At 57.0% G+C, this 23725-nt stretch overlaps 1 protein-coding gene across 19 annotated transcripts; it reads right to left on the bottom strand.

Moving 5' to 3' along the window:
* Window positions 1–3: 3 nt before the first annotated feature.
* On the bottom strand, window positions 4–20620 carry VILL (villin like). 19 transcript variants are annotated; one of them, XM_061395907.1, is made up of 23 exons: window positions 20388–20491; window positions 20006–20071; window positions 18854–19132; window positions 17982–18091; window positions 15712–15778; window positions 15515–15589; window positions 14992–15197; window positions 13658–13766; window positions 12347–12457; window positions 11844–12043; window positions 11407–11485; window positions 11216–11314; window positions 10482–10620; window positions 10231–10331; window positions 8214–8351; window positions 7951–8109; window positions 7235–7414; window positions 6551–6696; window positions 5468–5612; window positions 1454–1639; window positions 1215–1286; window positions 539–814; window positions 4–295 (listed from the first exon to the last, which is right to left on the bottom strand). In XM_061395907.1, exons 4-23 carry the CDS (start codon window positions 18047–18049, stop codon window positions 182–184), a joined length of 2670 nt encoding a protein of 889 aa, XP_061251891.1. In that variant the 5' UTR covers window positions 18050–18091; window positions 18854–19132; window positions 20006–20071; window positions 20388–20491; the 3' UTR covers window positions 4–181. The 19 variants fall into 19 exon arrangements, 16 of the variants coding, with proteins under 16 accessions (XP_061251891.1, XP_061251893.1, XP_061251889.1 ...); XM_061395909.1 differs by having other exon boundaries at window positions 20006–20068; window positions 20388–20412; XM_061395905.1 differs by lacking the exon at window positions 20388–20491 and adding an exon at window positions 20249–20376.
* Between the last annotated feature and the right edge of the window lie 3105 nt (window positions 20621–23725).

The raw sequence follows: 23725 nt of genomic DNA, 5'->3' as shown, positions 1-23725 counted from the left end.
CCCTGAAAGCTGACTCACCACACCTTGTCAGAGCCACTGGCTTTTATTTTAGGGACCAGGAGTCTCCAAGGAGGGAGTGCCAGGAGGGCCTCCTCAGGCTCTGGTATTTGTACGGAGGTGCCTGCAGGCGGGTGCCCACGCCTGGGCCATCTGGGTGGCACTGGCAGGGCAGGGCCTGGGTTCAGAAGAAGCCAAGCTGCTGCTTCTCCTGCTGCTGCCTCCACTTGGCCATGCTGTAGAACTCCTCCTTGGACTTCCCAAAGATATCTTGGAAATCAGAGTCTGAGAGATAGGCCTGAGGCAGGGTGGGGGCAGGAGAGAGTGGGTGCAGAGGCAGGGTGTCCCACAACCCTGTCCCACCCACCCAGAGGTGCCATCCTCTCCCACGTCTCTCTGCCCATCACCCCATCTGGAACACTCGTCTCCCAGGGCAGCTGCCCATGGCCCACCACCTGTGGGTCACGCCCTGGGTGCCTGCAGCTCAGCTTTCCCTGCACGAGTGTGGGGACTGGGAGCGGCAGGGGTTCTGAGCACCCACCTCCTTGTGGGCCGGGTCCACGCCCTCCGGCAGGTCCTCGGCAGCCTGGTGCCTCAGCTGTTCCCGGGGCAGGCCCCCACTGCCCAGGGATTGGGGGCTGCTCTGGTAGCTGCTGCTGCTGGCGCTGCTGACGGTGCTCCGGCTGCCGGTGCCTGCGCGGGGGCCCAGCTCCAGCTCACTCTCTGAGATGTCCTCGGAGCTCTTGAGGGCCCGCAGGGCCAACGGGCCTGCCCTGTCATTGCCTGGCCATCTGGACAGCCGGAAGTTGACGATCTCCTGCCAGGAGAGGGGCCTCAGGCTCTGGAAGCTGGGGGATGGGCTCCCTCAGGAGGCTGCACTGAGCCCCCTGGTCCTCTTGCCCCCAATGCCACTCCTGCCCCTTCCGGCGCCTGGCTCCTTCCCTGCTCATTCTGGCCTCTGGGCCATGCCAGCCCAGACCCATGAGTGTGTGTGTGCGTTAGTTGCTCAGCTGGGTCCAACTCTTTTGTGACCCCATGGACTGTAGCCCACCAGGCTCCTCTGTCCATGGGGATTCTCCAGGCAAGATTACTGGAGTGGGTTGCCATGCCCTCCTCCAGGGCATCTTCCCAACCCAGGGATTGAACCCAGGTCTCCTGCATTGCAGGCAGATTCTTCACTATCTGAGCCACCAGGGAAGGGGGCCCCTAATACTCACGGCTGTTATCTCAGAGATGGTAGAAACTGCTCCCGGGTCACCCGCCACCACCTCCTCGTAGGACTGGGTGTTCTAGGGGCAAGAATCAGGATGGGAGCTTGATGGAGGGGCAACAAAGGGATCAGGTTCCCTCCACAGACCGGAGGTCCCTGGGCAGGGTGATGGCTCCCCCTCAGTATACCAGGGCGGCCCCCTCCTGTGGATTAGGGTGGGGATGGGGGAGTCCAGGTGTCACTCACACTCCATTTGTAGGGGTCCCAGGTGCAGAACCATCCAATGAAGGTGGGAGGCTCGTGGCCCTGCTTGACCAGCACAATGGGTGTGGCCAGGCTCCTCCCTGCCGGGTGGGTCTTCAGGTACTCCTGGCCCCAGGCCACAGCCTCCTGCTTCCACTCGCTGGCAGCTGCCCCCAACCACAGGAAGATCTGGGCCACAGAGGGGGCCTGGCCTTGGATGGGTGGAGCTGACCTCTTCCCTCCCAGCCCTGTCCAACAGGTGGTCTCAGAGCCCCCCACACACATCCCAGCCAACCAGACCCACCCAGCAGGCTGGCCACGCACCCGCACACCCGGAAACATGCCAGGAGGTTCGCAGGCATGCATGTGTGTAGTCAATCCACACATATTTACTGAGTACCAATGGTGTGCCAGGCACTATCTCGGGATGAGGGACTCAACCATGGAAAACACATAGACATAATCCCTGCCCTTGCAGAGCTTTCGTTTGCTGGGGGAAGCACAAAAATAAGTAAATTATGTAGAATATCAGATGGAGAAAAACAAGGCAGGGAAAGAAGAGTGGTGGTCGTGGTGGTGAAGTGGTAGATACCGTCATTTGAGTCAGGGAAAGCCTTACTGAAAAGACGACATTTGAGTCAAGATCTGAGGGAGTGGGGCTGGGGGATGCTCTGAGCAGAGGAGACACGCAGCGCAAAGGCCCTGAGTGTGCCGGCGTGCTCAAGGAGCAGCCAGGAGGGCGTGGGGGCTGGAGCAGAGTGAGAGAGAGGCAGAACCAGGGCTGCTGAGCACAGGGCTTTGCTTGTGCTCTGAGTGGGATGGGAGCCCAAAGGCCTCCCTGTCACACTCACATGGCGTCCCAGACACACACACAAACAGCCACAGCTACACAGACACAACTGTCCCTCACCACTCAGCCAGAAGGCAAATCACGGCCACACACAATCACCCACACACAGACACAGACTCAGCTGATCCACAGTCACACTGGATCGCACAGCCTGGAAAACATTATCTTGAAACGCCACTGCATCCGGCCACACTGAAACGTGATCGCACAGTCGCATGAATACATTCACTCAGGCACCCATACCATCAGCCAGTGTCACAGCCTCTTGCACAGCATCATTGCTCCTGGCTGGTCTGGCCACTTACAGCCAGTTCCTTGACCACACAGCCATCACACACAGCTGCATGAACACAGGCAAATGCACGCACACCGACAGATGACGATGAAAACACAGCCATACAAAAATCTATGGGGTGCAGCCAAAGCAGCCCTTGGGGGGAAATTCATGGTGATACAGGCCAGCCTCAAGAAAACTAGGAAAATCTCGAATAAACAACCTATTACCTACAAATATTAGGTAAAGAGAACAAAATTAGGTAAAAAGAACAAAATCTAAAGTCAGCACCAGCAAGGAAATAATGAAGATCAGAGAGGAAATAAATGGAGATCAAATGCAGGTACACGAAGACACCACACACACACATATATACACACAAGCCATCACTTTATGACCACTACACACACATACATATACACACATACAATCACTTTATGGACACTACACACACACACACACACAATCACTTTATGGACACCACACACATATACACATCAGTTCAGTTCAGCTGCTCAGTTGTGTCCGACTCTTTGTGACCCCATGAATCACAGCACGCCAGGCCTCCCTGTCCATCACCAACGCCCGGAGTTCATTCAAACTCACGTCCATCGAGTCCATGATGCCATCCAGCCATCTCATCCTCTCTCGTCCCCTTCTCCTGCCCACAATCCCTCCCAGCATCAGAGTCTTTTCCAATGAGTGGCCAAAGTATTGGAGTTTCAGCTTCAGCATCAGTCCTTCCAATGAACACCTAGGACTGATCTCCTTTAGGATGGACTAGTTGGATCTCCTTGCAGTCCAAGGGACTCTCAAGAGTCTTCTCCAACACCACAGTTCAAAAGCATCAATTCTTCGGCGCTTAGCCTTCTTCACAGTCCAACTCTCATATCCATACATGATTACTGGAAAAATCATAGCCTTGACTAGACGGACCTTTGTTGGCAAAGTAATATCTCTGCTTTTCAATATGCTCTCTAGGTTGGTCATAACTTTCCTTCCAAGGAGTAAGCGTCTTTTAATTTCATGGCTGCAATCAACATCTTCAGTGATTTTGGAGCCCCCCAAAATAAAGTCAGACACTGTTTCCACTGTTTCCCCATCTATTTCCCATGAAGTAATGGGACCAGATGCCATCTTAGTTTTCTGAATGTTGAGTTTTAAGCCAACTTTTTCACTCTCCTCTTTCACTTTCATCAAGAGGCTTTTTAGTTCCTCTTCACTTTCTGCCATAAGGGTGGTGTCATCTGCATATCTGAGGTTGATATTTCCCTAGAGTTGGACATGACTGAGCGACTTCACTTTCACTTTTCACTTTCATGCATTGGAGAAGGAAATGGCAACCCACTCCAGTGTTCTTGCCTGGAGAATCCCAGGGACGGGGGAGCCTGGTGGGCTGCCATCTATGGGGTCGCACAGAGTCGGACATGACTGAAGCGACTTAGCAGCAGCAGCATTGATATTTCTCCCAGTAATCTTGATTCCAGCTTGTGCTTCTTCCAGCCCAGCGTTTCTCATGATGTACTCTGCATATAAGTTAAATAAGCAGAGTGACAATATACAGCCTTGACGAACTCCTTTTCCTATTTGGAACCAGTCTGTTGTTCCATGTCCAGTTCTAACTGTTGCTTCCTGATCTGCATATAGGTTTCTCAAGAGGCAGGTCAGGTGGTCTGATATTCCCATCTCTTTCAGAATTTTCCACAGTTTATTGTGATCCACACAGTCAAAGGCTTTGGCATAGTCAATAAAGCAGAAATAGATGTTTTTCTGGAACTCTCTTGCTTTTTCGATGATCCAGCAGATGTTGGCAATTTGATCTCTGGTTCCTCTGCCTTTTCTAAAACCAGCTTGAACATCAGGAAGTTCACAGTTCACGTATTGCTGAAGCCTGGCTTGGAGAATTTTGAGCATGACTTTACTAGCGTGTGAGATGAGTGCAATTGTGCAGTAGTTTGAGCATTCTTTGGCATTGCCTTTCTTTGGGATTGGAATGAAAACTGACCTTTTCCAGTCCTGTGGCCACTGCTGCGTTTTCCAAATTTGCTAGCATATTGAGTGCAGCATTTTCATAGCATCATCTTTCAGGATTTGAAAGAGCTCAACTGGAATTCCATCACCTCCACTAGCTTTGTTTGTAGTGATGCTTTCTAAGGCCCACTTGACTTCACATTCCAGGATGTCTGGCTCTAGGTGAGTGATCACACCATCGTGATTATCTGGGTCGTGAAGCTCTTTTTTGTACAGTTCTTCTGTGTATTCTTGCCATCTCTTCATATACACATAGACAATCACTTATGGCCACTACACACACATAATCACTTTATGGACACCACACACATATACATATACACAAAGACAATCACTTTATGGCCACTATACACACATATGTATACACACACGCAGTCACTTTATGGACACCATACACACATACATAAACACACACAATCCCTTTATGGCCACTACACACACATACACATACACACATATACACACACACAATCACTTTATGGCCACTACACACACATATGTATACACACACGCAGTCACTTTACAGATACCCACTCAGCACTGACACGTCAGCCACAGGCGCTTGGTCGCCTGGGCTTCCGCGGTCAGAAGGCACACAGGTACACTGCACCCAACTCTAGCGCATGTGAGCCCTAGACACACAGCCACAGCCTCCCACGGGCTCCTCGGACTGTCGTCCCTGGCGTCTCATCCACAGCCACAGGATCACAGTCCTCAGGGTCTCAGGGTCACAGGCAGTCACTCACCCGCAGCCTTATATGCAGTCACGTGGCTAGAAACACGAAGCCACACACACTCTCCCCAGTTCGACAGGCGCAGGCCCATCCCATTCACACCCCACCCGGGCACCAGGTGACCGCACCTCCTGCCAGGCGTCCAGCAGCATGACGTCATACTTGTCCAGGTCCTCTTGGCTGAAGAACACTACTTCTGTGAGGACCAGGGGGCCCGCCTGGCAGGAGCACTCAAACAGTCGTGGCTGAAAGTCGCACACATCCTCGGGGGGCCTGGCCAGCATGGCACAAGGCTGTGAGGGGCGCAGAGAGCCCTGGGCCTCTGGCAGCCTGGGCCAAGCCAGCCCTCCGCACAGCACCCCTCCACCACTCCTCCGGGGCTGGGACACAACACCTCCTAGGGCAGGACGCGCTGGCCCTCCTCTGAGCTCCCCCGTCCCAGGGTCCACTCCCAAAACGCCTGCCCTTCTCCAGGCCTCCATGTGTCAGTGGAGAAAGCTAGGTGATCTGTCTACCCATAGGCAGCCGAAGCACAAGCTGCCCCGTGAACTTCCCAGGGAAGGAGCACCGGGAAGGAGGGGGGAGCCGGCTGAGTATGGAGGTAGGGAGGGCAGGGAGGGCCCAGGGGAAGTCCTGCTGCCCACGGAGGGAGAAGCCGCTGGCCCCACCCCGGGCTGGGAGCTCAGGAGCTGCGCCTCAGGCCGAAGGTGGGAGGAGTAGGAGGAGGGAAGCCAGACTAAGAGAAGGGACCGCAGAATGTAGGCGCTCAGGAGACAGTGGGGGGAATAGCCAGGTCCCGCAGACACACAGAGACCAGCACTCTGCTTCCAGAGCCCCGAGAGACCTCTGCCTTTCCTTATCCATTTACACACGACATGCACACTATTCTGGCACACTGCACACACGCTGTTTCCCCACATGTCCCATTACCCTGGGGACACCACCTCTGGGAAGTGCGGGGTTGGGGGACGGCGCTTTTGCCCTCGGGCCCTCTGCGGACGGAATGGTCCGGGATGGGACCGTGCAGGGAGTACATTTCTCCAGCAGAGGGCGCCACTGCATCGCTCTCCCCAGCATCTTCCCGCTACAAGTCAGTGATGGGGAGAAGGGAGGGGTGGGCTCCTGGGCTCTGTCTAGTTCCCTGTGTGATTCGTAACTAATCACCCACCCTCTTGGGCCTCAGTTTCCTCCCCTCTTCCCAGCCTTGTCACCTCTTGTTGCTGGGGTAGGGCGCCCGGCCCCCCAGAGCCTCCCAGAAGTTGGGAGGCTCCTGACCCTCCAGCACTATCTCCATATCCTTCCTGGAGATGATGGTGACCACCGTCCGCGCCATCTCACGCTGGTCACCGCTGCAGCCCTGCAAGGCAGGAAGCTGGGTCAGGCCCTGCAGCGGGAGAGCGCCTCACCTCTAGCCCCTCAGCCCCCGCTAATGGGGGCCTGGGAGCGGGAGTCACGTGGGGCCTGGGCTCGCGGCCCAGCGTGAACAAGCGTCTCCCTTCCTCCCTGCCCCGCCCCCGCCCGCCCCCGGCTTCTGTCTCCTCAGGCGATCAAGGTCACAGGGACCCTCTCCAGGTCGGAGCACAGGATGGAGACCTCTAGACTTGCAGATCATTCAGGTTTTACGCTGAAGATCAGCTGAAGATCCCCAAGACACTTGGGGAGGGACGTGGTCCCTGAACGAGGCCGGAAGGAGGGGAGGTGGCCCCGGCCTGGCCTGGCTCTGACCTGTGGACGCCCCTGTCCACCTGTCACGTTATAACTTCCCCCAGGTTCCAGAAAGCACAGGTGGCTCTCCGCAGCCTCCCTCCTGGCCTGTCTGAGGCTGGGCTTGCAGTCAGCCTCCGCTGAGGAGTGGACTTCCCTGGCCTGGTGCCCCTGCCCCGGGCGTGGGCTACCTTTCCAAACCAGAGGTAGCAGAGGTTGGCTGTCACCAGCAGGAAGATGTCGCTGGAGTTGAGGGCTGAGGCGCGGGCTGGCACCTCCATGGTCCGGGTGTTGTAGCTGTCGGTGCCTTGGATGTGGAAGAGGCTCACGGCGGGTGCTGGCTGCCCCTTCCTGCTGTGCCTGAGGTGCCCCTATGAGAGGACTGGGCCTCAGGCTGAGGTAAGGGGTCCTGGGCTGCCCCCTCTCCCAGGGCGGGGGCTGCACTGCATCAGCACCCAGGGCCCCCTCTTAAAGCTACCTCTATTTTCTGTTCTCTGTGAGTGTGTAGTGGGAAAAGCCCCTCAATCTGGAATAGGGCACTAGGCCCTTTCTAAATGGATCCCTTACCCCATCTCGGAGGGGTCAGAGCAAGGGTCGCCCAGGCTTTAAAGGTGGAGAGTGGGGAGCAGCTGGGTCTGTGTGTGACCCCAGACAAGGCCCCGGCTCCCCTTCTGTTCAGCTTCCTCACTGCGCCCCTGTTCTGTGGTTGGCTCTGGGGATGGGGGAGGAAACTAGGGCAGGCCGGGGTCACCCTCGGAACGCCTGGGCCTCAGAGAAACACCAGGAAGCTGAGGGGCGGTAGGCTGGCCCCTGGCCTGCAGAGAAGGTGCTTAGCCTGGGCATGGAAAGGCCACAGGCACACAGAGGACTGGGGAGGCCGTGGCGGCGGCAGCGAGGTGAGCCCTACCTGGAAGATCACGAGCTGGCCCTGGAAGATGGCGAGGAAGTGGGGGGGCTCGCTGCCCATGGTCACGTGCTCCTGCACCAGGGCTCCACGGTACCACAGGTCCAGCTCCTCGGCGTTGCCCCTCAGGGCGCTGACCTCATGTGCCGTGGCCTGGAGGCCCTGTGGGCGGGAGCGGTGAGGGCCCGCGCAGGTCACAGGCCCCGTCCTTGGCTCCTCAGCTTCAGGGCTTGAGGGTGCCCGCCACCCGACTCAGGCCAGCGCACCTGCCACAGGTACAGGACGTGCTGGACGAGGCCCATCCTCCGGTAGGTGTACAGGACAAGGTAGCAGCTGTCAGCGCACAACTGTCCGTGGCGCTTGGGGTCCACAGGCTGCCTGCGTGAATCCTGGATGCACCATATCTGGGGAACAGGGGACCGACAGGCACGGGTGGTGCCTCCACCTAAACCAGCCCACCCACCTGTCCAGCCAGGAAGCTCTCCGCAGCCAGAGGCCGGCCGCACCTGTGCAGGCAAGGGGCTCCCCCCGAGGTGTGCACCCACCCCAGGCTCTGTGCTCCCCCCACAGACCCCTGGGGCCTACATTTGCACCAGGCTGCTCGCAGCCAGGACTCTGAGTTGGTGTGGAGCGCCTGCAACAAACAAGTAGGGAGGACTCCAGAGGCTGCCCTGGCTGCTTCAGGCCACCCCAGCCTGAGCCCACCAGCCACAGCCGAGCAAGGGCCAGACAGGTTCTGCACTGCTGATCGCTGCTCAGGCCAGGGGAGCAGAAGCTGGGTGGAAGCAAGGCCCAGGGGTTCTTGGAAAATTTTCCTTTTCTCAAGTGTCATTTAGAAAAGCAAAGCCTGTTCAAAGACTGAAAAGGAAACAGTCTGTCACACTTAGCATGATTTCTTTTTCCTGTGGGGAGCCAAGCCAGGGAGATCCCGGTCGAATCCTGGTCACCCACATGGGCAGTGAGTCCACGCTGAGATTCACCTGTAAAGTGAATCTGTAAAGTGTAAATCTTTTTCCACCTGTAAAGTGGGGGTAACAGTGCTCACTTTGATGTAGTAAGAAACAATATCGGGGCATCCTGAGGCCTGACAGCAGTCTCTGGAAAAGACCAGAGCACCCAGCATCCTGCTTCCTGCAGAAGAGGCTGACTCCCGTCCCATGCCTCCAGGAGCCACACTCACCCGGCAGCCAGGCCTCCTGGCTTGAGCCCTCCCCTTGGCTGCCTGTCCCCCGACTGCTGGGGTGGGTGGGTCCCATCCCTGCCTTGGTACTTGGGGTCTGGGCTACAGACCCCTCCCTCCTGCCTTCCTTGCCCTTATCTTCATTTTCCGCCGGTCTCTGCCTGATTACCCCACCTCTCCCTGACTCCCTTTCTCCTCTCCTGGGCCTTCAGCCCTCCTGCCCTGCCCTACCCTCTCCTCCCTCTAGCTTCTGTCTTCTCCCTCTGTCTTCTCCCCCCTCCCTCAGTCTCTCCCTGTCCTCCAACCTCTCATCCTCTCTCCCTCCTCCCCGCTCATTGCCACTGTCTGTCCATATCAGGGCAAAAGTTGGAGGGAACCTTGGAGAAACCGTATTTTCTCTGACCTTGGCCGACCTTGAGAACTAGCACCCCTCAAACAGGCCCACTGTCCTGTTCCCATCATCCCACAGCACCCGCACACCAGCCTGGGGGCCAGGTGACCACAGATTTAGCCCCATTTTAAAGACTTTAAAAAATGAGCCTTCTAAACAACTGAGTCCTGAAGACATTAAGGGCCCTGACCAGGGGTGACCCAGTAAGTCAAGAGGCAACCCTGCCCTATACAGAGCCTGGAAGTAGCCCCCAAACCCTGCATCTCCCAGGACGTCTGTCTGAGCCCAGACAGGGAGCTGACAGGGTGTGACTGTGTTGAAGGTTGGGTGTGGGGGTGTGATCATGTGTGATGTAGAGTTTGTACAGCTACATGTTTGCAACTGTGTACCTAGCTGTGAATAAGTACAGTGACAAAGGTGTATGTGTCTATAATATAATAGGTATGGTTGTGTCAAACATACGACAAAAAGGCACAATTAATTGTCCAGATGTTACTGTGCTGAGTGCCATGTTACCAGCAAGTGGCCACTGTGTGAGACAATACTATCACACACAGTATGAGCTGGCTCAGGGGCGGTGTGGGTACGTGTACACATGCCCCCGAGGGTCCCTGATTGTGTGCAGATGTGCACCAGGGCATACCTGCGACACTTTAGCAGCCACATGGTTCACCTGAAGACATCTTCACCCAGCCAAGCCAGTGCCCCTCACCTGCACGCTCCCAGAAGCGTCGTCCACCATCCTGAGCTGGGCGGCTAGCTCAGGCTGGCTGTGCAGCTTGCCCACGTCTAGCTTCACCTGAAGCAGTTTACCTGAGGGTGGGACAGAGGGTGTCTTGCCCCGCCCATCACACAAAAAGCCCCCTCCAGCCACACCCCTCACTCTTCTCGGGGATATTCTGGGCCCTGCCCCGCCCACTGCAGCTCGGAGCCCCGCCCCGCTCTCTGGCCACGCCCTCTCACCCATCCCACCAAGGTTCTTGTTCTTGCGCTGCTGCCCAGACCACGATCGGAAGAGCTGCTTGAACCCGGCCGACTCGGCGCCGTAGTCCATCACCTCCACGCTGGTGTAGCTTGGGTAGCCCTTGGCCTGGATGAAGTTCTGGGGCGGGAGTTGGGTGAGGCGTGTGGCCCAGGGGCCCACTGCTCCACTCTACCCCGCGGGAGCTGCGGGGCCAGCTGTGCACTGAGCAGCATTAATTAACTGAGCTCGTGACCCGTATAAGGAGCTGGCTCTGACACTACCGATTTCTCCGAGGTCCCCAAGGACACGCAGGTTCCCCTTACTCCGGGCCTCCGGAAGGGCGGGCTATGACCACCCCTCAGACCCCAGGCAGAACCCTGCCTCCCTTCCTGGAAAAGGAAGGTGGGCCCAGTGCTGGAAAATCCTCAGACCTCAAGGTAGGTCCCCCAGGGTACCACAAGCCTGTGGTACCCTAGAGAGGGGCCGTGTGTTCCCCTGGGATCTGTGGTCAGAGTGTGTCTCCTCCCTCAGATAGGGCAGTGGGTCTCCAGGCTCGGACCCCAGGACCGGGTTATATTCTCCTCCATCAGACAGGGCTCCAAGGGCACGAGGTATCCCCCTCCTGGCCCCAGGGCAGGACTACCCCTCCCTTTAGACCCCAGAACACAGATGTCCCCCATCCTCAGACCCCAGGGTGGCACAACGACCCTCTGAGACAGGGCCCCAGCCTCACCAGAGCCCTCCTGAAGGCAGCCCCTCTCTCCTGGAGGCTGGCCCGGCGTCCCTGCCACACGTAGATCTTGAAGCCACCCTGATCCAGGATGTAGCAGTTCTGGGATCAGAAGTGGGGCTGGTCAGTATGTGGTCCGGAGTGGGCTGGAGTTATGGAGTGGATGGGGATGGCTGGGACCAAGCCTGCCTCACCTCCTCCTGAAGTAGGTCTTGGGTCAATGGGCAGATCGACAACTCTTGGACCACCAGATCCTTGCTCTTCTGGCAGACTCTAGGGGACAGGCATGCAGATGTGGGTAGTTCAGCCCCTTCCTGGCCTGGTTCCACTCCAGCTGCCACCGCCCCTCCTGCCTCCAGAAGCAGAAGGCTTGGGGGCTGGGTTCTTCGCAGCCTTGCTATGAAGTCTTGGGCAGTGCCCTGGCCTTTTCAGGGCCCCAGTCGCCTTGTCTGTACAATGAGTTTCTCAGGAAGGCAGCCATGCTAGAGTACAGGCTGAGGCCAAGGTGCCTTATGGCCTGCTCCAGACAGCCAGGAGCCTTTCCTAGAGGCCTTCCTAGAGGCACCACGTGACTGCGGTAATGATGGACACACCCACCCTTGGGACACGCCCACTCCCAAGGCCTGCTCACTGGTAGAGGTGGACATTGGCCTTCTGCAGCTGATTCATCCTCTTGCTGGGCATGGCGGCGTGCAGGCTGCCCACTCTGCGGCCCAGCACAGCTTCCATGACCTCCATGAGGTCAGTGGCTTCAGCCTCATCATCCACCACGCTGACCTGTGCACGACCGCCACGCTCCCTGTCCCGGAGGCTGTGGGTCAGGAACAGGCCCTGCGGGACCAGAGCTGGAAGTCAGGGCCTCCCCAGCATGCCCTCTTCACCTCTCAGACATTCCAGCCCAGACCCTTCCTGTTATTGCTCAGCTCCCAGAGGTGGGGGGCCTGGGGAGGTACCTCCTGATCCTGGTATCCAGGGGTACCCCCAGTGTGGAATCTGGACTCAGCTTGTAGGTACTGCTCAGCTTCTTGGGCGGAGAGCCATGCCCACTTCTTGGGGTGGCTGGAGGATGGGCCCATGGAGGACCATCCCTCCTCCCAAGCCCTGCAGCCCTTTGTTCCTGGGGCAGACACTGACCCGCGCCTTCCTGGCCGCGCTGGCCTTGGGCCCATTCCACTGGATCATCATCCTCCCCAGGTCCAGCAGGAAGACATCACTATTGTTGAAGCTGTGCCAGGAGAGCTCCACCTGGAAGGGCCAGGGTCAGGGAGGAGACGGGGGGTCATACTACCTGGACCCCGGGAAGGCCCACAGCCAGTCCCTGCCCACGTGAGCATAGCTCAGGTGTGTCACTTGTGTGCAGCGAGCTGCATGTATGAGTGTGGTGTGGTGTGTTCGGTGTATGTGTGAGCTGTGTGTAGGCACGCATCGGTATAAGCACATGAGACCTCAAGGGTCACTGTGTGGGTGTGGCTGGGTGCATCTCTGGGTGTCTGTGACTCCAATATGCTTCCTTTCACAGGGTGTCCGTGACTGAATCTGGCACTTCTTGGCGCGTGTCCACAGCAGTGCGTGTACGTGGACACATGGATACAAGTGGGGCTCACGCATCTGCTTCTCCATGTGTGTAGCTGTGTGTGCTCCTGGGTGACAGTGCACGTGTGCCTGTGTAGGAGACAGTGTGTGATCTGGGGCTGAGGGCAATTATCACCCCAACAGAGGCACTTTTGAGAGGAAAAGTGGGGGCTCTGAATAATTATGGCAGGCTAACAGGCAAAACCTCGGGCTGCATGGTGGCCCTGCATGAGCCAGATGTTCGGTCACTGAATCAACGGGTGACACTGCATGAGCTGGGCGGGACTGTGTGTGCGTCCCAGAACTGTGTCGACAGTAATGTGCACAATTCGGGGGCACCGTTCATACTGCAGTTGTCAGACTCCTGACTGTTCACTACACTGGATGGCAGGAGACCATCTTGTTCTCACAAGATCAGTATTTTCCATCAATATCCTGACAGGAGTAAGGAGCACTCAGGTCTAATTTGCACAAAGGCTCTCAATAGGCCCAGTGGCTCTGGGGTAGCAGTGGGAGAGGCTGTGTGTGCCTATGGGTGGCAATGAATATGTGTATGAGAGTGTGGGGCCGTGCACCTCCCCAGATCATCCTCTCTCTCATGGTGCTGCTTACCAGGGCCACCCAGGTGCATCATCTCGTCCGCCTCCCTGTCCTAGGTCTTAATGTGCTCCGGGACAGACGAGGAAACCAAGGGTCAGAGGAGACACGGCAGAGGTGGGGCTGGAAGCTGGGCTCTGCCTTTTCTCTCCTCATCAGGATAGGCCACCGCCCACATTCCCCTCACTGTCCCCACCACCCTCCACACCTCCCGACACTCCAGGACATGCAGTCCAGCTGAGTGCAAGGTCAGGTGGCATCCCTCGCAGCCCTCACCTCGGTGGCCGACACGTGCTTCCCCCCTCGGATGCGCAGCAGTCGCTGGATATTGTACACGTTGGTCTCCACATGCTTGAGGGCAGAGGCCAGGCCTCCCTTCCTGTAGCTGAGGAGAGCACAGGGTCCCACGTGAGACCACAGACTGCCATTTGGGCAGTGAGTGCAGACACAAACATGGGCACGCGCACATGTGGGGACACACATGTGCCTAACATGTATGTGCAAGTAGATATGAACACGCATGTGCAAGCATACGGGGGCAGGACTGTGCATGTGCTTATCCGTGTGTAGATATGTGGACACACGCATGTGCATATCCATGTATGTATGTGGGTATGTGTATCTATATCCATGTGAGTATAGATGTGTATGCATGGAATTCACGTAACTGTGTATGTGTGTAGGTGGACATGAATACTCACTGATGTGTGCCCACCGGTAGGTGGACATATATGGGCTGGTATGTTTTCTGCATGTGCATGTATACGTGTGTGCATGCATTTATGTACACACTATTTACATGTATTTGATTCAACAGAATGATCGAATACTGGCAGTTTCCTATGGTTCAATGCATTTGGTAATTAAAAACATGTTTGAAGCAATTTACAACAAAAGACATATTTATACTGGGCATGGTAACACAAAAGCGAACTCAAAACAAAACTGGGATCCACTCCTGGGTATACACCCAAGAGAAATGAAAAACAAATGTCCACACAAAGATTTATGTACAGTACTGGATGTGAGTAAACTTACTGCAGTAATCACTTCACGATACCTGCAAGTAAAACCATTGTGCTGTACGCCTTACACTGATACAGTCCTGTATATCTCAGTAAAAATGGGGGCAAAAACTAGCCCAAACCTGTATGCCAATGTTCACAACAGTATTACCTGTAACAGCTAAAAAGTAGAAACAAGCCAAATATCCATTAAGTGGTGAAAACAAATAAAATGTGGTATAAGCACACACGGCATTGTCTAATTCTATTTAAATAAAATGTCCAGAAGAGAGAAATCTAAACGGATGGAGGGAAGGGAGTATGGGAGGAAGTGGGGATGGTGCTAAAGGGTAGGGGTATTCTCTGGGGGGTGACGAAAACGTTCTAAAACTGTAGTGATGGATCACATAAGTCTGTGGATATACTATAAATACTGAATTGTGTATTTTATATGGGTAGGTTGTATGGTATGATTTCTATATATTAAAAAAAAAACACAAAACAACCCCAACACACCCCACACGCTGTGATGAGGAAGCCAGTTGCCCCAGCTGCCAGCCACCGCTCAGCTTCTGGCCCTATCAGCCCCCTGCCGGTCTCACTCACGTGATTCCCGAGCGGAAGTAGCTTCGAAAACAGGCGGACTCGTGGCCTTGCACCTCGCGGTGCTGCACGGTGGCGCCGCCCAGCGCCTCCTTCAGATGCTGCAGGAAGGAGCCCGGCGCGCCCTGCGCCCCCGGTGCCGCCATCTTGCCGACCCAGTAGTGCAGGTCTTTGGGCACGCCCGGTGTGGCCTTCAGGCTCTGGGGGACCTAGGGCCCAAGAGTTTGTGTGTGTGTGGTAGGGGGCTGGGGTCCCAGGGGTGGGTGGGGTGGGCTGGGGCCCAAGGTGGAGGAGGTAGCAAGGGCTTTGGGGAGACTGGTCAGGTGCTTCCGCAACTAAGAGAGGGAGAATGCGGAGGGGAGGGTAAAAAAGCCTCAAGGGCAGCAGCAGCCTCCTTGTGGGATGCGATTCTTGGGCTCCCAGCCTGCCTCTTCCCAGGGTGGAGCTTAATCTGCATCATCAGAGCCCCCAGTGGGCTGTGCCCCTCCCCCCGCCCAGTCCCCCAAAAGGCTCCTCAAGTGCTCACGTGCAGAACGACATAGCAGTGCTTCTCGAAGAAGTTCCCATAAGCCGGCTCAGGGACCGGCACCATCTGCAGGTTCTGGGAGAGGAGGGTGCCTCGTGAGGACTCAGGAGAGCAACCGTGACCCTCTGGGGTGGGAGAAGCCTAGTCTCAGAGACCCGAACACTCTCCCAGTTCTTCTGTTTGGTCGTACTGCTCACCTCAATGATCCATATGTGGAGGTCCCTGTGACTCTCAATGTCAGGGAGGCCCCTCCTGGTGTCCATCCTAGATCAGGAGGGAGGGAGAGAGGAAACACAAGCCGGAGTCCTTAGGCTCAGGTTGCCCCCCGGTCCTCTGGGCTCCAAGCAGGAGCTCTCCTCACCGACAGCTCTCCAAAGCCCCTTCGTCATGGCCTGTGCCCCTTATGACGAGGGCTGCATAAACACAAGTGCCAGAAAACCAGGACAGGTACTGCAGATGTCAGCACAGAGGCTTTGCAAACAGGGACCTAGCTTGTGGTCTGCGTTTGTGCTCTTGAAAAAAGGCTGAGCTTGGTAGACAACAGTAGGCTTTGAGTCTATGGACCACCTTTGCCAGACAGAGTTCAAAACGGACAGATGTAGGATCTGCAGCCAGAGACAGGCACTGTGGATGGTGATAGGCTTGCAGAGGGCGAGGGCTCTGCTCAGTAACAACAGGTGCTGCAGGCAGGGACAGGCTCTGCCAACAGGACACGGCTCTTGAAGTAAGACAGAATCCTGTAGGCAAGATAGGCTCTGCACACAAGGCAAATAAGCGAAAGTCTTTCAGACTGCTGCAAGGTGGCCGTGCAGAGACACAGCAGCTGCAGAGAAAAGGCTCTGGGTACAAGCACAGGCTCTGCAAACAGGGACAGCTTCCTGAGACCCAAGAAAGGGATGGAACAGGCACAGGTTCTCCTGACAAAGATGAGTTCTGTCGACAGACACCACCTTTGAAAGGACGACCTGTGTGAAGAGACACAGACAGTACCTGGGGAAATTCAGACAGGCTGGGCAAACAAGCAAAGGCTGTGAATGCTGAGAAAGGCTCTGCGAACAGTCCTGGGTTCTGCTGGTATGGAGGAGCTTTTCAGAAATGGGAAAGGCTCTGCAAATCTTTGTGGGTGGGGATGAACTCTTAAGACAGGGACTTTTTGCAGAACGGACAGACTCTGCAGATATGAACAGGCACACAGATAGGCAAGGCTCTGCAAGCAGGCACAGAGTTACCAGTCAGAGATGTGCTTCTCAGACAGAGGCAACTCTGAAACAGGCCAAAGTTCTCTAGGCGTGGTCAGGCTTAGTATGCAGGGACAGCCACGGGAAACAGCCTCAAATCCTGCACACAGGGAGATGGAAACAGGCTGGGCAAGCAGTCATGAGCTCTGCTGAGAGACTTAGGTTCTGTGAAAAGACACAGGCTCTGTAGACAAGGCCCCTAGAGACAGAGTCTTGGCAAACAGGAGAGGTCTTGTAAGCCCACACAGGCTCTGCAAACAGACGGCCTCTGTTAACAGTGACATCTTTAGAAAGGGCAGGATATGCTGAAAGGAGCCAGCTGGGAAATCAGCTCTGTGGGCCAGCACAGATGCTCCAGACGGGGACAAGATATTGAAACAGGGCTGGGTTCTGTAGAGAGCCCAGGTTCTGCAAACAGGGTCAGGCTTTAGAAAAGGGTGAGTTCTAGAAACAGATAAAGACTCCATGAATAGGAACAGGTCCTGTTAAAAAGTACACATGCAATTATTAGGAATAGACCGTGCAGACTGACATGGGCTCTGCCAACAGGGATAGGCTCTACAGAAAGACAGAGGTGCTCACAGACACAGCGACCCCTGGTGGTGAGAACTCTTTGTAGGAGTAAAGCCTGCAGACAGAGTTTCTATCCAGGCAAGTTCAGATAGGCCGTGCAAATAGGCAAAGGCCCTGAAAAACACCCCAGACTGTACAAACAGGGCTCAGGTTCTGCAGACAGAACCTGGCTCTGAAAGAGGAAAAGACTCTGTGAGCAGGACACAGTCTAGAGACAGAGATACTTCCTGCCAAGGGAACAGGTTCTGCTGACTCAGACAGGTGCGGAAAACAGACAAATCTTTGAAAACAAGGATAGTGTCTTTAGGCAGAAAGAAATGTCCCAGCCAAGCATGTAAGACCAGCTCTGTAGACAGAGAGGTTTGCATGCAGGGCAGCTTTTGCAATTAAAAAAAAAAAAAAAAAGTATCTTACCCATGAGGAAAGAGGGACAGACTGTTTAAAAAGACTCAGATTCTCCAAACAGGCTTAGGACAGAAAGAGGTTTGGCAGGGTAGATGAAGATTCTGCAAACCCAGGACAGACTCTGAACATACAGCCTGACTGTGAAGAAGGTGACAGACACTGCGGCAAGTAATAGGCTTAGCCAACACAAGCAGCTTGGGTAAATCAGGCCAAAACACTCTCACATTCTTGATACACAGCTGAACGCTTACAAACAAGCGATGCAAACAGACTGCAGACAGCCATTGGCTCTCCAAACAGCATCTTTGTTGTGCTCCATGGTTCCAAGTGGCACAGGAGAGAGGAGTGGAATGAGAAGGATCTGGGGATGAAGGGAGCTCTGGATTTTGTTGCCTGTCTGCAGGTGACTCTCAACGACCCCGGGCTTCCCTGCACCCCTCCTTCAGAAGCCCCTGCCTGAGATTTGGTCATTGCTTCACTGGTGGAAGTTCTTTTGACCTGTAAATCCCACCACCTGCAACTTTTCCTCCTTGCTGCTGCTTTGCCTCATAGATCCAGAAGTCCCTTCTTTCTGAACTTCTCCCCTCTAGTGGTCCTGGTGTGGTGTTCACTCCTCTCCCTTCCTCTCCCTGCTCACCTCCAGCGTGTTATATCCCAGGAGGAACAGCCTTGACTCTGCATGACCAGGGGAAAGGAAGTGGCAGGGGATACAGAGTTACAGAATCAGAGGCATAGTGTGATGGGGGCCACCGAGAGCAGCCCACATTCCTTAGGTCTTTATCCAGGCCGGGCCCAGGCCCTGGTGAACTCACACCGGGAAACACCCAACCCTCTCAAAGAGGGCCAAGGCAGCTATGGATGTGTGTGGGGTGGGGAGGGGTGGGGGAGGGAGCTACCCAGGGGAAGCGGGGGCGGGGGGGGGGGGGAGGGGGTTCCCGTGGGGTTAGAGCTGCCTCCTCAACTCGAGTTGGAGTCCCCGAGTGCTCATGGCCTGGTCTCCCTCACTAGAGTACAGGGTTCCGGGGCCAGGGGCTTCTCTTCTTATTTACTGCTGGCTCCCACTGCCTGACACCCTAAAGGTCCGCTGGCCCGTGACTGCGGAGGGGAAAGTGGATGGAGTCACCGTGCTCTCTCACTGCACCCGGAACTGCTGTGGCAGTGCCATGAGCGACGGCAGACGTGGTGACCGTGTGATGGTGGTCTCAGGCAAAGGGAAACACGCAGTGAGGTCAAGGGACAGGCATAGTGACGTTCGGCGGTGACGGGCGGCAGCAGTGACTACTGACAGCGACCAGGGCACCGGCAGGCAGTGACGAGAGGTGCTGCCAGGAGCTGCAGCTGGGAAGCAGTGACAGAGGGACAGGAAGCCTGGCTGGCTCAGCAGAGGGGTCACCAGGGCTCCCTGTGGGGAGAAAGTGGGGACTGGGCTGGCTTTACCGCGGAGGGACAGCATCACCCCCGAGGGGCTCGCAGGGTGCTCTGATATCCAGTGCTAGCCTGGGGAGTCACACTCTCAGGCTCCCGGGGCCTGAGGCCTCATCCCATGTCACCTGTCTTCCACGTGCTGGGGGGTGGGGAAGGGGTGCTGGGGGGTGGAGAAGGGGTGCTGGGGGGTGGAGAAGGGGTGCTGGGGGTGGGGAAGGGGTGCTGGGGGTGGGGAAGGGGTGCTGGGGGTGGAGAAAGGGTGCACAAAGGGTGGGGCCCTCCCCCCGCCAGCACCCTCCTCTTCTTCCCCCAGGCGGTCCCTTCCTCCCTAGAGTGCCCCTTCTGATCCACAGGCTCTTGCACCCAAGCATGTCCCCTCTTCCCCTTCCGTCACCCGCCCTGAGTGGGGACACATCCCCCCACTCGGTGCCCTCTCCTGCTGGAAGCCCCTTTCTCTTCCCTGGGGGCTCACTCTGTCCCCCCACAGCCCCCTTTCTCTCTCAGATGCCCAGTTCCTCCTCTGACTTGCTCTTCTCTCCTGCTGCCCCCTCCTTCCCTGAGTGCCCCCACCATCCCCCACGCATCCTCTCTCCCCCGCGCCCCTTCTCTCGTGACTCCTCCGCCCCACTGGGCATGCTTCTCCCTCCAGACGCCCCTATCGGTCCCCTGGGTTCTCCTCCGGTTCAGGTGCCCCCTTCTCTCCCCGGGGCCCCCTCCCTTCCCGGGGTCTCCTCATCCCCCGCTTACTCCTGCCCACCCCCCCCGCCGCCCCCCTGTCTTTACCTAGAGCCTCCTCTGGCTCTGCTGCCCCTTGTCTTCCCTGGGTGTAAACTTCCTTCTCCTGAGGTACCTGTGAAGGGGCGGACTCCGAGGTCACTTTGCCTGACTTCCAGGAAGCGAGGAGGGGCGCTGCCTGCTGGAGTGGGAGGAGGGGGGATGGCCCGGGGCCCCCAGGGTATGGACTCTGGGAGACAGACACCCCTATCCCGTAGAAAATCTGCCACTTTCTCTCCCCACCCCCACCCCCGCCCCGACCCCGCTCCACCCAGAGCTGCTCTGGTTGCAGCCTCCCCGCCCCTGCCAGTGTTCTCACCTGCTGGCCGGCTCCGCTGCCTCCCCAGCTCTGTCGGGCCCCTGGGCAACCCTGGGCCCAGTGACCCCACGTGGTACGCTCCTGATTCGGAGCAGCCCTCCCACCCTGGCCCTGGGAGTCTCTTCCCCACCCAGCCTACCTGCTGGAAACTGCTCCTGCCTTCACCCTGCCTGTGGGCAGTGCTGGGCTTGGCATGGGGCCCGGCTCTGCCCATTGCCACTGTAACTCAATCCCTGTCCCCGCCTGGCCCAGCAGAACATACCTCAGCGCTTGGCAGGCGCTGGCATTTACGCTGAGTCAGTCACTTAGTCAGTCAACAAATATTGACCCAGCTCTCTGAGAGGGGCCAGCCCTGTCCCCAGGGCCACAGCTGGACTGGTGGGCAGAGAAAGCAGGGGGTGGAGGCCTGGGCTGTGCTGAGATGTAGGCTGTGGAAGCCACTGTGACTTCCCTTCTGACAGACCTTGATCCCTGACCTCCAGGAGGCCAGGCCACCCCAGGAAACTTTAGGAGGAAGCAAGACCAAAGCTATTTATTGCGGGATGGGTTGGCAATCTGGCTCTGTGAGACCCAGGCCACTTCAGAAGGTGGAGGAAGGGGGCCAGGGCTCCCTCCTGCACCTCCACTATCCTTCACAGCCTAAGTTGGGCTCACTGCCCGGCACAGCCTTCCCCAGGGAGCCCTGATACCCATCGTGGGAGAGGCCAGTCCAGCCCTTGCTAGGGCTGCCCCTTCCTTTCCTTCCTGATTGTGGGATGGGGGAGGAGCTGGAAATAGAGCCTTCCAGAAACTCCAGGGTCACCATGGCCTCAGTCCCAGCCACGGTGCAGCCAGTGTGGACTCCCCTTCCAATGCAGAAACACTGCTGAAAGCTGCCACTGACCCCAAGACCCTTTCTCCACATTCAGCGCTCACTGCCACTGCTCCCTGTCACAAGTTGAGGCAACTCCAGGAAATCTAGGTCCAACTGTGCCTGGGAGGACATACTGCCAGTGCGTGACTGTTTAACAGATAGAGTTACTGGGCCCCTGTGTATGAATGGAGGCCTGTGTCACAGGGCACTTGGCCAGTACCTGTGCGTGTCTGACCTGTGTGTGGGAGAATGCCTTTTTGAGCCTCCGTTCCCTTCTGGGACCTGCGCCTGCACAGTTCATGCCTGTGTGAGTGTGGCTTTGCCTACCTGAGCACCTGTTTCCTGGCTCCTTTTGACTGGTGTCCAGCGAAATGCTGTGCACTCACTTCTCCCCATCTCATCTCAACTTCTCTGTTCATTCTGTTTGGTCTTTGTTCCTCATTCCCTGGAAATGTTTCTTTCCTAGGTGCCAGAGTCCGAAAGCTGGGGGTTGACTCTGTCTTCACCTTACCACCGCCCGCTACAGCCAGAGACTTGCTGACGACCCCTTCCCCTTGAATCAGCCCCCAGCCCAAGTTTTTTCCCCACTGCACTGGCTGCTCCACAGTCTCCTTTGGGGCCTTTCAGTGTCAGCAGGCGCAGAGCTCAGGCCTCCGCTCTTGTCATCTTTCTAGTTTCTTCCCAAGTTCCAGTCCCCAGGCTTTAAACACCATGGAAACGCCAGTGTCCCTTCTGACCCCGACTCCCACTATTCCCAACCTCCCTCAGCCTCCATCCATCTCCTTCATCTGGTCACGTTTCTTCTGGCATGTCTGCCTTCACGCTTGACATCCATGTCAGGCCTTGTTCAGATCTACCTCCTCACAGCCTCTGAAAAGGGCACAAACATCTAGCTGGTTGCTCCAGGCCCCAAACCTGGGAGCCATCCCAAGTTCCTTTTCTTCCCTCACACCCACCAGGCTGGCCAGTGGTTGGTTCATCTGGGCTCCTGGGCCTGGCTAGCCCGCTCTGGAAGGCAGCCTCTCACACTAGTTGGTACCATGAGCTCCTGCATCAGTCTGTCTGGCCCCTATGTCCATCTTCCCACCATAGCCAGAGAGATGGTTCAGCCATACATCAGATTATGCCACTCCCCTGCTTCAGATCTTCCACTGGCATCCCTAAAATAATATCCCCGGTTGCCTGTCCCTTTGGCTGCATCTCCTATCTCTCGCCCCAGTTCTATGTTCCAAACAGAATTGCTGTGTCTCTTAAGATGCGAACCTCATTCTAGGCTCTGGATCTTTGCACTTGTTTCTTTCGCCTATAGGCCTTTCTCCTTGATCTGCCCGTGGTTCCTTTTCCACATTCTGGACTCAACCAATATGACACCTCCTTCCACGCCTGTTGTAGGCAGGGTAGGACACCCAACCTGGCACCATGCAGCCTCAGCGGCTTAGTTGGGGGAGGCACAAGGACCTCTCCAAGACCCCTCCCTTTAGAAATCTCTGGGTCTCTGGGACCTAGAAGAACTTGGGTGGGCATAACTGCCCTACTCCAGTACAGCCTCCCCTGTAACCTGTGAGCCTGGGCCCAGAGAGATGGCAGTGGGCCCAGGGCCTGGCTGGGGCCTAGATGAGCAGCACTGTTTTGTGTCTGGGGTGGACAAGCTCCATGGGATCAGGCCCTTGACACACAGAGAGAACACCGAGGCCCTGAGCAGTGCTCACAGGCAGCTAGTATGCTACAAGGAGGCGGTACCGGCCTCTCTCTTCCTCCTGCTCAAGGAGGGGTCTCTGCCACCCTCTCCTCCTGTTCGGCCACCCTCCCACGCACCTGGGCTTGCAGTCTGAAGGACACTGAGCCTGGTTTGCCTTGGCCAGCACCGCTCTGGCCTTGACTGCCTCCGCTCTCGCCCTGCAGGGTCCGAGGGTTCTCAGCCGTACGCGGTGCTCCCGCCCCTCTCCCTGAGCTTATCTCGGAAGGCCCAGCCCGCCAGCTCTGCTTCAATGTTGACTTAGTCCTAGTGGGCGGGGAAGGCGGCGATGGAGGCCGGCCCGCTCCAGGTTCGCCCCCCTAGGTTACCTGCTCTCTGGTTCCCCGCTCCTGGTCCTGGGGCCCCAGGCCTCATCTGAGTCCCTCCCACACAGATGCAAGATGTCACCTCTTCCGTGGACTAAGTCCCACGGGGGCGGTGCGCCCCCCCGAGAGCGTACGGTACCTACACCCAGGATGCGGCGGCCTAACTCGGGTCCTGGGTCCCACGGTCTGGACATGTCCGGTCCCACGCCCTTGAGGAGAGCAGCCTTGGGTCCGCGTGGGGCCCCTCCTCCTGATCCCCGCCCCCCCAACCTGGCTGCAGGCCACGGAAGAGCAGTGACAGGGTCCCCGGCCACGGGGGCGCGCATGGTCGGAGCGCGACTCCCCGCGGGCGCCATGGGAACCTCCAGGGCCGGAGGAGATGGAGCTAGCCCTGTGCCCGCGGGGCCATCACTCCATCGGGCCGTGTGGAGGAGTGTCCAAGCCTGATGGCAGCCCAGAGAACAGGCCTAGGTTCCTGAGAACCAGAAGGGCTGCTGTCTTGCGTCTCAGCGGTGGGGGAAGTCTGGCCCTGCCCTGTGGGAGCACCCACGCCAGTTAGACAT

The sequence above is a fragment of the Bos javanicus genome, chromosome 22, assembly GCF_032452875.1.
Source record: "Bos javanicus breed banteng chromosome 22, ARS-OSU_banteng_1.0, whole genome shotgun sequence".
NCBI classification, from domain to species: domain Eukaryota; kingdom Metazoa; phylum Chordata; class Mammalia; order Artiodactyla; family Bovidae; genus Bos; species Bos javanicus.
The sequence above is the reverse complement of the archived record's forward strand: the minus strand, read 5'-3'. Positions and strand labels throughout refer to the sequence as shown.